We start from the raw sequence: 14,451 nt of genomic DNA on the forward strand, positions 1-14,451 counted from the left end.
GGTATAAGAGGTTGTATGGATTAAAACAGCTGGTTCTATCTGCATAAATGGGAGCTGCTACTACCAGTCATTTTGTACTCAAAGGCCCTGTTCCAAATGTTCCAGTGAGGGAGGCTTTAGCCAGGTGAAGGCTGAGGGCCAATTCTGGGATTAAATATTGCAGCTTCTGTTGCTCAGAGTATATCATCCAGTCTCTTGCAAACTCTCCCCCTCTGGCCTCTTGCCATCTGCTTTCCTATGGCTTCACTTGGTCACAGCTGCCTTGGATGTGACTTCCGATGACTTCAGCTTTCCAGGTGTATTTTCGGGTGCTACACAGTCCTGACCACTGATCCAGCTGGTAGCCATGATGGGAAGGTTCATGTGGAACCCCTGCCTGCTGGCACCTCTCTGGCTGGGAAGTGCCAGGGTGATTCTCCAGACATGGTTTTTGAATTGCACTGTGCATCCCTCTCCGTCGCCACCTACAGATTTTACATTCCAACATGAAATGGTATCTTTTGAGGGCCTACCATGGCCCAGATGCTACTTGAAGGAAATTCATGCAGACATTCTCATTTAAACTATATGGGGGGCTGGGGATGTGGCTCAAGCGGTAGCGCGCTCACCTTGCATGCGTGCGGCCCGGGTTCAATCCTCAGCACCACATACCAACAAAGATGTTGTGTCCTCCGAGAACTAAAAAATAAATATTAAAAAAAAATTCTCTCTCTCCCCCCCGCTCTCTCCTCTCACTCTTAAAAAAAAATAAATAAAAAAAATAAACTATATGGTATCTCATGAGTTGTATGTATGACTATCCCCATTTTACAAAGAAGTAAACAGTGGCTTGAAAAGGTTAAGTGACTATCCCCACTAAAATTTTCTCATTCTAAGCTCTGCTCATTCCTTTACACCACTTTGTCCCCAAACTAGCTGAGAAACACTGCAACAACTTCCAAACACTGTAGGTGTTTCTAGAGAACTTACTATGAAAGATAAAATATAAAAGATACCGTTAAAAAGCATTTACCATGCTAGCTTGAATTTGGGAGATCTTCTTGTAGTGACAATTTGGGCTATTCCCTTTGTATGCTGCAATGTGGCATTTGTATTATACCTTGAGAAACTTCCAGAAATAGGATTTGTAGGACCAGGTTGATACTGCCACGTGCTGAGCTTATCTGGGTAGCAGGAGACCTAGAGAAACTTAACTTTTGAATATTGTATTTGTAACTGTTGTTTCTAGTATGACTAAAATGGTTTATATATATCCAGGACAGGCGATATCGGAGTCCTTTAATCTTATGTTATAGGGATCAGTTAGGGCATGAAGAGAATGGATCTGGAATTTTACTGTTGGGTTTAGCCTGCATTTCCTTCTCCTGATTTTCTAGTGAAAATGAGCATCGTTCACATGTTTATTGGATGTTTAACTCTGTTATTCAGTGAAATACCTATTATTCTCTGCCTGGTTTTTTTCTATAGGGTAGTTTATCTTTTTCATACTGATTTTAGGGTATTATATTTGTACAATGTATTCAAATCCTCTGGTTTATACATGTCATAAGTAGCTGCTTCTAGGCCATTGATTTTCTTTATGTGGTTTTCAATGTATACAAATTTTAAAATTTATACGTGTTTATCCAGTTTCCTTTTTCATCTAAATTTTTTTTCTATCCTGGGATATAAAAGTTGTAAAGATTTGCTTTTTTCACTTAAATTAGCTAGAATTTTTTTGTTTGGGTGTGAGGCAGAGCTAGTTATATTTTACTCTTATAGCTAACAGTAGTCCCAGCAGCATTTGTTAAATAGTCTTGTACTTTCCTTGAAGACATGTACTGACATATCTGTCATGATTCTTTATTCCATCTATATGAAATATATATTTGTACATGTTATACATAACTTATAACTTAATATAAATTTTAATATGCAAATCCAAGTAAAATATACATTTTAATTTTATAATGTATGATATATATGTGTGTGTGTATGTATATATGTGTGTGTGTGTGTGTGTGTGTGTGTGTATATATATATATATATAGAGAGAGAGAGAGAGAGAGAGAGTATGTATCTTGTATATCTTGAGCATCTATGTCCTGGCTCTACTCATTTCATTATTCCATATTTCAATTCATGCACTTGATCATTGTGGTTATAGAATAAATTTGATATCTAGTGGGACCAATGCTGTTTTGTTCTTGTTCAAAATTGTGTTGATTATTCTTGGACCTCAGCATGTAAAGTTTCATGAAAAGTCCTTTGGGGAAGTTGAGTTAGAGGTATGCAGAAATTGTATTAATTGAGGAAAAGAAGAATTGGTATCTTGACTGTATCTTTCTATTCATGAATATACAATTACCATGGACTTGAGTCTTTCATACATACTAGGCAAGTACTTTACCAATGAGAAATACTCCCAGACCATATTTGAGTTTTAAAATGTTTTATAAAAATCTTTTTTTATGGTCATGAATTATGAGTTACATAGTTCATAGTTAACTTATGGCTAACTTAGTAAGGTGTATATGAAAATGCAGTTGATTTTTGTATATTTTGCATGTAGAGACTTACTGGAATTGTTAATTTTAATAACTTTTATCAGCTGTGTAGAGAGATCAAGTTATCTGCAAATGATGGCATTGAATTTCTTATGTTTATCTATTCTTCATGTATTGGCTAGGGCCATCAGAACAATGTCAAATATGAGCAGTGATAGGAGCATATACATATCATTTCTAACATGCAATTACTTGGTGTTTCAGCTTTAAGAATAATGCTCACCACAATTTTTAACAACGTCTCTGCTGAACATCCATCAGATTAAGAAAGTTTTCTTCTATTTTTAAGTTTGATAAAAGTTCTTATAAATAGGTGTACAATTTAAAGTTTTTGTTCTTTCTTTCCCTTTATCTTTGATTTTATTCAGTTTTATAATTGTTGGGTTGACTATTCATTAACTTTTGCTCTTTTTTAATATAAATACTTAGGCAATAGATTTATTTCTAAATATGTTAGAAGCATCCTACAAACCCTGACGTACAGCTTTTTCATTATGGTACCCTTTGTATTTTTTAGCTTTCTGTATTTTTCTTTTTTGACCTGAGTTATTTAGAAGTAAACTAAATTTTCCAACTATGTAAATTTCTTTTCAAATTTAGTTTTTTTTCAACTTGATTGCGTTATGGTCATGAGGGAACCAGTTCTTGGCATTCATTCAAGATGGTCAGTTTTTCAAAAGTCTGTGGATCTAATGTATTTTCTCAAATTTGGGGTGCTGGGTGCATCTATCAGATAAAACTTATTAACCCTGTTATGTCTTTAACAATTTATATCAGTGTACAAGAGATAATAAACCCCTTCACTTTAACTGTGGATTACATTGGTTTCATATAGCATTTAAAAACTAACAGTAATTCACAGAAGACAGAGGTCAGATAGGGCAAGGTCTGAACTTATTTTACATGAAAGATAAATCTGTCTATGCCCAAGTGTCCAGGGTTGATGTAGAAGCTCCACTGTGAGCCTGGAATATAGGACTTGGTTACAGGGCCAGTGTTTTGTTTTGTTTTTTTTTTTCCCCCTCCACTTCCTTCTCCACCCCAATTGACAGCCACAGGTGACTCACCTTTTCTCCTGCACTAGAGGCCTTGTGTTCCCCACTCTGCAGGCATATTTGAATTCAAGTATTATTTTATCCCAGCTATATCCTTCAATAAATAAAATGAAAAAAATACATTTCATAAATGTTTATATCTTGGCTTTGGAAGTTTTGTTGTTTCATAAATGAAAGCAACAACCTTCAGAGGCACAACAGATTCCCCAGATAACCCCTTTATTTGTCCATGGAGTTACCTGATTTTTCCCTTTCCCACCCATTCTCTGCTGACATTTCTTATGATCTTTACCCCTGTGATTCCCCACCAAAGCACCTACATAGCTGACATACCCACAATGTCATCCTTAGTGAATAGACCAGAGTGTCTGGTGTTACCAAGAGCCAGGGATCATTCTTTGAACATGGGAAATCATGGGAAATTCTTGATACAGGGGAAATTTACTTTATTTGCCTTTTAGACCATTGCTGTTATCCTCATCTGTCTTCTCAACATCTTGTTTTAAGATGACACCATTGTTTTGAGGTTCCATATTAAAAAACTGGTATATGGTAAAATATCTTTAGTACATAATAGAAAACATTTTTAGTTGGAAAGGTGATTCCAGGTTATCAATGTCTTAACATAGATTTTAAAGATATATATATTTTTTATTTTATGCATTTTACTGAAATACTTTCTATTTATAACAATACCTTGTGATTGACTGACTACTATATGCCAAGCATATACCATGTTGCTTGGTATTTTATGTAACCACCTTTTTATCCTAGCAGTGCTTGAAGCAGATTGCATATCACCATTGACGGACAAAATTCCTGAAATCAACCTGAGACACTCGATAATTTTCCCCAAGCAGTGCCTAGATACTGGCAGCCCCTCAGTTCTAACCAAGCTGCGACTGATTCCTGCTTCAGTACTTTTAACAGTCCAAGCAACTAAAACATGAACTCATTGTACCTTCAGGTCATCACTGAGTGGTCTTCTCACATCATCCTTTAGGCAGCACCAAGAGTCACTGGCGGCAGAGAGAGAGAGGCGGCGACAGGAGAGAGAAGAAAGGTTGCAGAGAATAGAACGGGAAGAGAGAAACAAATTCAAGTAAGAAGGATTTTAAGATTCTTTTAATAATGGATTGCAGCTCAAACCATCTGACTTGATAGCTGTGTATCAATACAGTGCCAAACTGTACAAAATAATCTATTTGTTTTTAATTCTGTGTATATATTTAAGGAAACAAGACTTACCTACAGTAGGCTGGAACTGATTTGTTCTGACCTTTCTCTAACCATAGGAAGAGCCAAATACAATTAGGGATTTGTGTGTTCCTGGGTTCTCCATTATCCAAAATGGTTCTATCCAGGCCTTCCTGAGGACACAGAGGCTAATTGTCTTAATCTGATTTGCTGTTTCTCTCTAAAGGCCCTCATGTTTTATTCATATTCATATTGGATGCCTGGAAGAAAATGTTTTTCTTACTGTAGCAATCTTTAATATTTTATATATATTATTGTTACATATGTATTATATATATACATACTATATATAATATATATTATTTATGTGTGTGTATATGTATATAGCAACAATAATCCCACTTCATGATGGAGGAAAATTCATTCTGTTGATTACCCCCAACCCATTGCCCCTTGATTTCCTGGTCTCTGTCCAGCTTCAAGCATATTTCCCTGGATGGTGGCCTGTTATAGATTTCATGTCTTGGGTTGTCTTCCCCCACCAAATCCAGTGTCCTTCCACTTCTTCCTCTGCTAGTTCACCTGTTCCCTCTCATCTAGGACCACCTCCTTCCACCCCCTTCCCTGGTCTTCATGGAATGCAATCCACTTGCTGAATCTTTCCTTAAACACATTTTCTTCCTTTCCCTATCAGCTTACCTGCTTTCCATTTCTACTTTTCCCCATTTCTCCTACTTCTGTACTCTCTCCCCTTCATCTTCCTAGACGTCTCTCCTAGAACATCTACATGATCTCTTCGTTGCAACCTCTCACTATCTCTGCATCCTGTTTCCTTCCTTCAGTTCCTCTGGTAATTATTTCCATTGATCATTCTCAGTTGGATCAATAAGTGATATAAGGCATTGTCAGTGAGGACTTAACAAATTGAACAACTTAGTTTTTCTCCAGAAGCCAGCAAGAGTATGTGTAATTGTAGAAATGATAAAAATTGCTGGGTGTGGTGGTTCATACCTATAATCCCAGCAGCTCTGGAGACTGAGGCAAGAGGATCACAAGTTCAAAGCCAGTCTCAACAATTTAAGGAGGCCCTAAGCAACTTAGCAAGACCCTGTCTCAAAATAATATATAAAAAGGGCTGGAAATGTAATGTGGCTCAGTGTTGAGGCACTTCTGGGTTCAATCCCCGGTACCAAGAAGAAAAAAATGATTGTGAAGTTGTTAAGCGATAACTCACTATTTCTTGGAAACAGATACCCCAAGTTCATGGGCGAAATGCTAATCCTGGCTTTTATAAGAGTGGGTGTATGAGTCACGTGAAGTAAAGCATTGCTGCTTTACCATACTTAAGTGGCACACCCTGAGCTGTCATACTTCTACTGAAAGATATTGGAAACGTCATCCCTGTATTCACATTTCTCATGAAGTAGTTTGAAAAACTGGTCTTTTCTGTAACAACTTATCATTAAAACTCCTGGAACTAGTTAAATGTTTCCTGATTTATGGCTTTCTGAAAAATCTGCCTACTTTGCCACCAAATAGCAACAGGGAATTTGACTGAAAGATGTGGAAAATTCAGAGATTAGCCTACATACCCCAAATTTTTGATTGGTACCCTATCTTAAAATGCCGTCAATGTTGAGACAAATGAAATTGGCACATTGTTTCCTGTCACTCCTATTGAATCACTGAGTGCACTCATAAATCATGGACAGAATCCAGAGCAGAAAGCTCTGAAAGAGCAGGTGAATCGAGGGAGGAGACGAGCATTTAAAATTCCACCAGGGAGAGTTCATTATTTTTCTCCAGTATCACATGACATGACCTCAGTAGCAACCCAAAACTTAGAATTGCAAATCAATGTGGACCAAAAGAACTCCAAAAGAAGCCCTCTTTTCCTGGACTGAGGCACAAAGTAGTTCCTAAGGGTCAGAGTAGAGAAATTCTCCGTTTTTACTTTTTTCTATTTCTCCTGGCCCAGCTTCCAAGCAGTATTGTTTCAAAGGCACAGGATAGCAGTAACACCCAGGCAGGAGCCTACACTCTGAGAGGAGAGCCCATCCCCTGTCCAGCAGAGCAGTGGCCTGGTGACACTAGGCAAATCATTTTCCTGTCTAGCCTTCTGCTGCTGTTTGGCTGGATAAAAGTGCAGTCAGCAAAGTATGCAACAGAGCAGGGCAACTAAAGCCACAAGCTTTGACTGAAGGACCAGCAAGGAAACCAAGGAAGCCTGAAAGTGTTAGTCGCAAAGAGCAGGGAGATCGAGTGAGCACTCCTGAGCCCATCTCTGATGTGTGCAAGTGAAGGCTCTGAACATGAACCACATACCACAGCTTTTAAAAACTAAATAGAGGACCATCACCCAGGTCCCTGACTAGCCAATGGGTGGTGCACACAGGGCCTGATATTAGTAACACTAAAAGTAGATGCAAACTGAGCTAATATTGGAAACAACATCAGAAGGCAGGCCAGAACTCACAGGCTGAACCTATCCTGATTGTCTGCTAAAACAAAACAAAAATCAAGATTGTTTTGGGTAGAAATGCCCAGAAACTCACTATAGGATATTTAAAATTTATAGAATACAATTCAAAATAACTTGTCCTGCAAAGAACAGGAAAAAAGCATTTTTAAACAATATTTTTATTGTAGATGGTCAATAATACCTTATTTATTTTTATGTGATGCTGAAGGTCAAACCCAGTGCCTCACTTGTGCTAGGCAACTCTCTACCACTGAGCCACAACCCAAGGAAAATTTTAACTCGAAGAGAAAAGATAATCAAAAGATAACCACAAAATGAAGAAGATGTCATAATTATTACAAAATACTTTAAAGTAGCTACTGTGAATGTGCTTCAAGAAGTAAGGACAGTTGGGCATGGTGGCAATGCCTGTAATCTCAGCAACTTGAGAAGCTGAGGCAGGAGGATTGAAAGTTCAAGACCAGCTTCAACTTTAAGGCTTTAAGTAACTTGGTGAGACCCTGTCCCAAAAAATAAAATGGGCAGGGGATGTGGCTCTATGGTAAAGCACCCCTGTGCTCAATCCACAGTACCCTCCCCCAACAACAACAAAAAACAGTAGGAGACAAATGTACTTGAAACAAATAGAGATATCTCTGCGAAGAAAAAAAAAAAAAAAAAGCTGTATACATACATATAGAACTTAAAAATGTTTTAAATCAAAATGAAAAAATTACATTAGCTGAGCAACAGAAAAGAAAGGAGTCGGTGAACCTGAAGGTGGTACAGTAGGAATTATCTAATCTGAAAACAGAAATTTAAAAATATGAATAAGGGCCGAAGTTGTGGCTCAGTGGTACAGTGGCTTGCCTAGCATGCGTGAGACACTGGGTTCAATCCTCAGCACCACATACAAATAAGTGAAATAAAGGCATTCTGTCCATCTGTAACTACAAAAAAATTTTTTTAAAGTATGAACAGTTTTTGAGACCCATGGAAAACACCAAAATGTCTAGAATTCATGTGTAGATTCCCCGGGGTATAAGAGAATAGGAAAAGAATGTATTGTAATATATATTGAGCCCCTTATGTGTGACACATGCACACAGAGTTGAGGATTAGACTTGGATACCCTGCCATAGGAGATTGTTCATAGCTGTCTGCCATTTGCTCTTGGTTCCAAATGATTTTCACTTCTCATTTAAGAGAGCAGAGATACCCAGCAGAATGACTTTTTTTTTCCGGAAAGGAAGCTAACATCAGGGCAGAGCATAGGCAACTCAATTATAGTAGCGGCAATTCCATATTCTGCGAATGAATGAAATGAGACCTGAAAAAGGATATAGGAAGAGCTTTACATGGTGGTCTCTAGTGTTATCAGAAAGGCCACCTCTCACTGGTTTCATTAACTTAAATTGTTAACCTTTCTTTGGGTTTTTTTGTTATTGTTGTTCCTTATCAGTTGTTTTTGTTGAATGTGGTTTTAAGTTTTCAAGGTTATGAGAAATTTTATTTCTTGTGTGGAAAAGGATAATGTTTATAAGTGATGACCAATCTGAGTCCTAGTTGCAGCCCACCCCCAACCTACTTCAGTCTTCATGAAGTACTGTCCCTTTTAATCCAGTTAGGGACTCTATTCAGTTAGGAATAGAATACTAAGCTCCATCATGAGGGTCACTGTAGAAAGCCATGTCTTGATTCTCCAGGAAAATAGTCCACTGAGAGGTGACTAACCAAATAGTCTTAAAATCAGATTCGAGTTGGAACTTGATCAAGAGAAAAACAAAAAGTTGAACAAAGATGGGCATCATATGGCTACAAAGAATGCATGAAGTCAGAGCTCCTAACATTCCCGACCTAGAAACTGAGAGTGTGATGATGGGGAGAAAGAACCCTGGACTATGGAAGGAGTGTCCAAACTGCAGAGTATAACACAAATGGCTACAACCTTTGGGCACACATTGATTGATTTTTGTGTGTATGGGGTGGGGGGAATTGAACCCAAGAGTGCTTTACCTCTGAGCTACATCCCCATCCCTTTAATATTTTTGAGAGAGGGTCTCGGTTGCTGAGGCTGGCCTTGAACTCGGTGATCCTCCTGCTTCAGTCTCCCAGGGTGTTGTAATCACATGTGAGCACCACCATGCCTGGAAGAAGTTTATTTCATGAGATGGATATGATGGAACTACTGGAGCTCAGTCAAATATTAATTACCTCCAATAACTACTGCTTACTCATAGTCACCATATTTTTAAATGTATATTTTAAAACTTCTTTTCCTCCCTCACTACTTACCTTTTTTCCCCACAGAGTAATAGTGTTGCTGAGTGAATCCTATATTTTTGTTTTTTGATGTCTTTGTGATTTCATTGAAAATGCATTGTGTTTAGAACTTTAAAGTACAGCCTTTAAACTTTAAAAAATTGAACATGTTTTTTCACTTCTAAATAGCAGGCTTTCATGATATCCTGTTAATAATAACTTTGTAATTTTATAAGCATCTAATTTTATTATTTTCCTTCCCCGTTTGTTCTGCATATTTCTATTAGCCGAGAGTATTTAGACAAAAGAGAAGAGCAAAGACAAGCAAGAGAAGGAAGGTTGGTATCTCTTCTTTCCCATTCTAACCAAATGGTATGTGACTTTGCATTGTTACCCAAGCATGCAGAGGAGACTGTGTTCATTAAAATATATTAACTTCTTCTAAGGCACCTAAAGCATCGTGTAACTGGCATTGGGGGGGGGGGGGACGGGAAAGGGTGCCATAGTTGTGTAAGTTTTTCCAGGTAAAGTTTTATCATTTAGTGTTATGGTGGAATGCATGTGTGCTCCTCTCCAAATGAGCACATTACTATTACCTTACTGACACATAGTACATGTATTGTCACTTGTCACTTAACTGCTGGGATCTGTCCTTGAAATTACTTCTATGGGACCATTGTTGTATATATCATCCATCAATGACCAAAACACCATTGTACAGTGTATGACTGTTTGACATGGCATGGACCACCACTGCTCAGCCCAGGTTAGATACCTTTAGCATGTGCTTCCATATCACTTCATTGCCATTCCTTCAACAAATATTTGAGCACACACATAGTAAGGGGTGATAGACACACCAGAGACTCTTGCTGGTTGTGCCTGATCATACCCCCGTCTCCTGAGTTGCACCCAGCTTCTGAGTGTCAGGAATTATGCCTGGTTTACCTTACTTCCCCCAGTGCCCACCACAGTGCGTGGCATGTAGTAGGCACTTAGGAATGTTATGTAGAATAAACAAATGAGCAAATGAACCAGCAGCTTTATTTTAAGATATTCAAGCTGTAAGCTAGCTTATTAATTTCAGTGGAAGCAGGGCTTGAACCCCAATAAAAATAGTTAGCGTACTCAGTGTTTGATAAATGTAGGTAAACAAAAAAAACTGGTTTTAGACAAGTTTTTACCCTCTACACTGTACAGACTGCAGTTGTCACCTCTGCCACCAGATGGTGTTACAGCATGGAGAGACGGAAAGGCTCATTTTACACCTTTTGTATTGGAGCCAGCTGGGAACCTAACAATTTCTGGACTGTGCCAATAAGATGTGGAATCATGCTAATTTTTTAGACACATCAGCTAAATAGATCAAGACAGTCTGAGCAGAGTGGAGACTGTCTGTGCTCAATTAAAAAATTAGGTGCTTAAGTCAGCCTCATAAATAAAACTACAGCAATGCTTTATTTTCAACATTCTATTAGATTATTGTCATCCTAACTACCAGTTGTGGCTAGTAAATTCAGAATGAAAGATGCTGGTAAGGAAATAAGAAACTTCTGTTTCTCTAACCAGTGTCTGTTTATAACATGGGGTGGAGGTGTATAAATTATACTCCCTCTTACTGAAAATATTGTTGACTTTCTGCCCAGGCTTAAGGAATTTTTTTTTAAGTTTTTCCTCCAGAGTCTATACTTTGAGCTTCCTACAACTTGACCATCAGATTATATAGGCAAAGCTTGACAGCTCCTGGGGAAATGTCAAGGTGCTTTGTGGTTCAGACTGACTTCAGAATTTTTCCAAACCATTGAAAATCCAGGGGTGGTTATTTGCTGCTCTTTTTTCCAATAAGGGCTTATGCCTGGCAGACTTGTGTAGAGGAGTTGTCAATCCTCTCCTCCCCTATTTTTCTCTGCCTTTGGTCCTCAACCACAAGCTGCCCATCTGCCTGGGTTGCCTTAGCAGGTGCAGGAGCAGACTCCCCATGGCCCCATGAGGGCTCCTTCCCTCAGCCCACATTGGGGTTTCACAGAAGTTTGATAAAAAGCAGGCAATAATTTTCCTTTGGTTTGGATCAAACACTTTTTTGGGTAGTTTGTTTCTTGAATTACCTGGTGATAATAAGAGTGAGGGAGAGATACTCTAATCCCTATTTGGAAAGTTTTGAGTGTTCCTGGTAATCCAGGAAATAAGATCTCCAAATATAATGGAATTTGGAAATAAATGGAGCAACTAAGTGGAGATCAGAGGTAGAAAGAGGTTCAGAAATAAGAAAGGAACTCCACCTATTAACTCTATCTTGAAGAGGGGCGTTTCCAGGATTCAACGACTCTTAATGAAAAGTCTCAGAGAATGATGGCCTGAGTCATGACCAATGGTTTTGGGGTTTGTGTCATGTTAGTTGAAGAAGATAATCATTGTTTTGCTATGTTGAGGTCCAGTGACCATCCAGTTAAAATAAAATTTATCTTTCCATGATTTCAGACAAATTTTATTGACAGTGATAGACCAGGAATGTTTCTATGGAGTTGCTGCTTCTAATTTTTTAAAAATAGAAAAGTTTTTATATGATATGATCCATTTTAAGGGAAGTGCATGAATTTTTCAGAGAGTGGAGTGGAGTATAATGAGATCCAGTCTGGGGACATATTGCGGTGGAGGTGGGGTAGTTGGTACATCAGTTCAGCCTAGGTTTTTTTTTAGTCTGAGGGGGGAGCTGGGTAGCCGGATCCAAAGAGGAAATGCCACCTGGTGAGCATGGCTTTCAGAAACCAAGCACAGGCAAGATTTAGGGGCTGGTTTGGGAGTTTGGAACTTATACACAAAAGTCAACAATGAAGCAGTGAGAAAGGATTCCGAGCATTGCTTAAAAGGACTGAGAATAGAAGTTAGAGGAGCCAATCTTGGGAGAGTTTCCAGGAGGAAGGAAGCAGGAAACATTGTCGGTGACTAGATTTAGGATAACCTCAGGTTGGGTTTCTACAGAGTCCTGTGCAAAAAACCTGAGCCACAGCTCCAGCCCTGCCATCAGACCCTGGTGGATGCTGGGTTTATTCCAGCAGTTTATTTACCTTTCTTGTTTATTATTAATTCTGTTACTAGAGTTTTTAGCACATGAAAGGGACTCAGCCAATGTCCAGTCAATAAGTGAAAAGATGAATGAGCAAACAGGATGAGGCACAATGAGGAGAAATGGGAATGTTTAGATGAAGGCAGCAAAGGTGGAAGGTCTGTGCCTGGGGCCATGCTCTGTAGCCTGGAAGCCACACCTCCGGCTTTGCACAGGAGGTTCCCTCATGCTCTGTTCATTGCTGTTGCTTCATGAGGCAGTAGACACATGACAGCCACTGCATGGGCTGATGGGCTCCCCAGATCAAGTGTGTTTGGGCCCCTGAATGCTGGGGCTTTTAGTCACTATCTAAGGGAAGGCCATGATATGGGTCCAACTTTCTCTCCAGGGCTCCAGAGGACCTGTGGGCAGGAGGGTCGCTCAGCTGTAACTTCTCACTGCTGGCTACTGTGCCTCTTTCCATGAGTACCAGCCCACCACCCTCACCCCTGATTGCTATCGACAAACACTGCTGCTCCTCTTCCAGAAAAGTTCAGTGCTATTGTGAGCGCACAAATGATGGAGTCAGGGAGCAGATCTCAGATCAGCAAGCTTCTCTTTATTCAGCAGCGGGGTCAATCGGACAAACACCTGCTGTGGCTCGTTTTCAGGGATAAAATGGCTGCTGGCCGCCAGGTTCTGGGCTTTATATACAATCTTAGCAGAGCTAGGCCATGGGCAGAGTCAGTCACTTTTGGCAGGGCTCCTTTGGGGGTCAGGGGGTCGGGCCAGGTCATGAGAGTTATGTTGACAGGATCGTTTAGAGTGGGAAGACAGGTAACCCTGTCCCTCACTCTTGTCCTCCCTGACACTCTGCCGCTGCCATTTAAAATATATAAATATATATATATATATATATATATATATAAACAGATGAAGCACATAGGACACACTTGGACATTTTAACCATTTTAAGTGTATAGTTCAAGAGTTTAGTACTATCAGGTATATTCACGTTGTTGGGTTACCAGTCTCCATATCCCTTGTCTTTTTAAACGGAAACTCTGTACCCATTAAACACCATACCCCACCCCAGCCATTTTTGTCTACATCCTCATTCCTTGGGATGATTCTGGTTAAACCATTGACTCTTCCCCAGGATGGCATCCGTGAGACCGAGGGATGCATAGGAGTAGTCTTTGTATTTTATCTATTCTGGTTCTGGGATCAGCAGCTGGGATGAGAGTCCCCCAGAATGTAGTGTGAACCCTTTGTTTGCCAGCCCATGCCTGCCAGAATGGCTGCCCACAGGGAAGGATAGGGAGGGATATGGAAAGCCAGGACCAAGGCTGGACCAGCTAACACGAACCCCGGAAAAGGTCATCATCCTGATTGGAAGTTTTTTGTGCAAGGCCTCATTACCACACTTCCTGGTTTCCTGTTCTTGGATTCTGACCTTCTAGACCTCTGTGGATAGTCTTATTTGTACTTCCTTTCTTGCCTGCCCCTTTCTCCTGTCCTAGACATGGACTCAGTGTGAGAATTCCTGGGCTCCCTCCTCCTGGCCTGACAGCATTCATGGCCTTGAGTAAACTATCTGAAAAGCTTCCAGGGGTCTCAACATGCTGCCATGAAAATCCTTTTATTTCCCAGCCTGGCAGGGGATGGAGGTTTCCTTGCTCATCTTAACTGAGTTTAGAAACATGTTCTTTGTTACCTCTTTTACCTTTTGTGTTAGTCAACAACTTAGAGGAAAGGTTTAATTTTGGCTCATTATTTCAGAGGTTTCAGTTCATGATTGGTTGGCTCCATTGTTCTAGGCCTGAGGTGAGGCAGAGCATCATGGTGGAGGGGTGTGTTAGAGGAAAGCTGCTCATCCCCAAGTAA

General features: G+C 39.6%; 1 protein-coding gene across 16 annotated transcripts in view; it reads left to right on the forward strand.

The window, feature by feature from the left end:
* The window catches only part of FHOD3 (formin homology 2 domain containing 3), a 435,723-nt gene that overhangs the window by 340,775 nt on the left and 80,497 nt on the right, over positions 1-14,451 (forward strand). For 12 of the 16 annotated variants that reach the window (XM_081263639.1, XM_081263647.1, XM_081263643.1 and 9 more), the window contains 2 exons: positions 4,569-4,703; positions 9,809-9,859. In XM_081263639.1, coding sequence (XP_081119765.1) covers positions 4,569-4,703; positions 9,809-9,859 — 186 coding nt within the window. The remainder of the gene's footprint in view (positions 1-4,568; positions 4,704-9,808; positions 9,860-14,451) is intronic. The other 4 variants (XM_081263640.1, XM_081263649.1, XM_081263648.1 and 1 more) reach the window with 1 other exon arrangement.

Source organism: Spermophilus citellus (genome assembly GCF_964194105.1).
Source record: "Spermophilus citellus genome assembly, chromosome: 12".
NCBI lineage: Eukaryota > Metazoa > Chordata > Mammalia > Rodentia > Sciuridae > Spermophilus > Spermophilus citellus.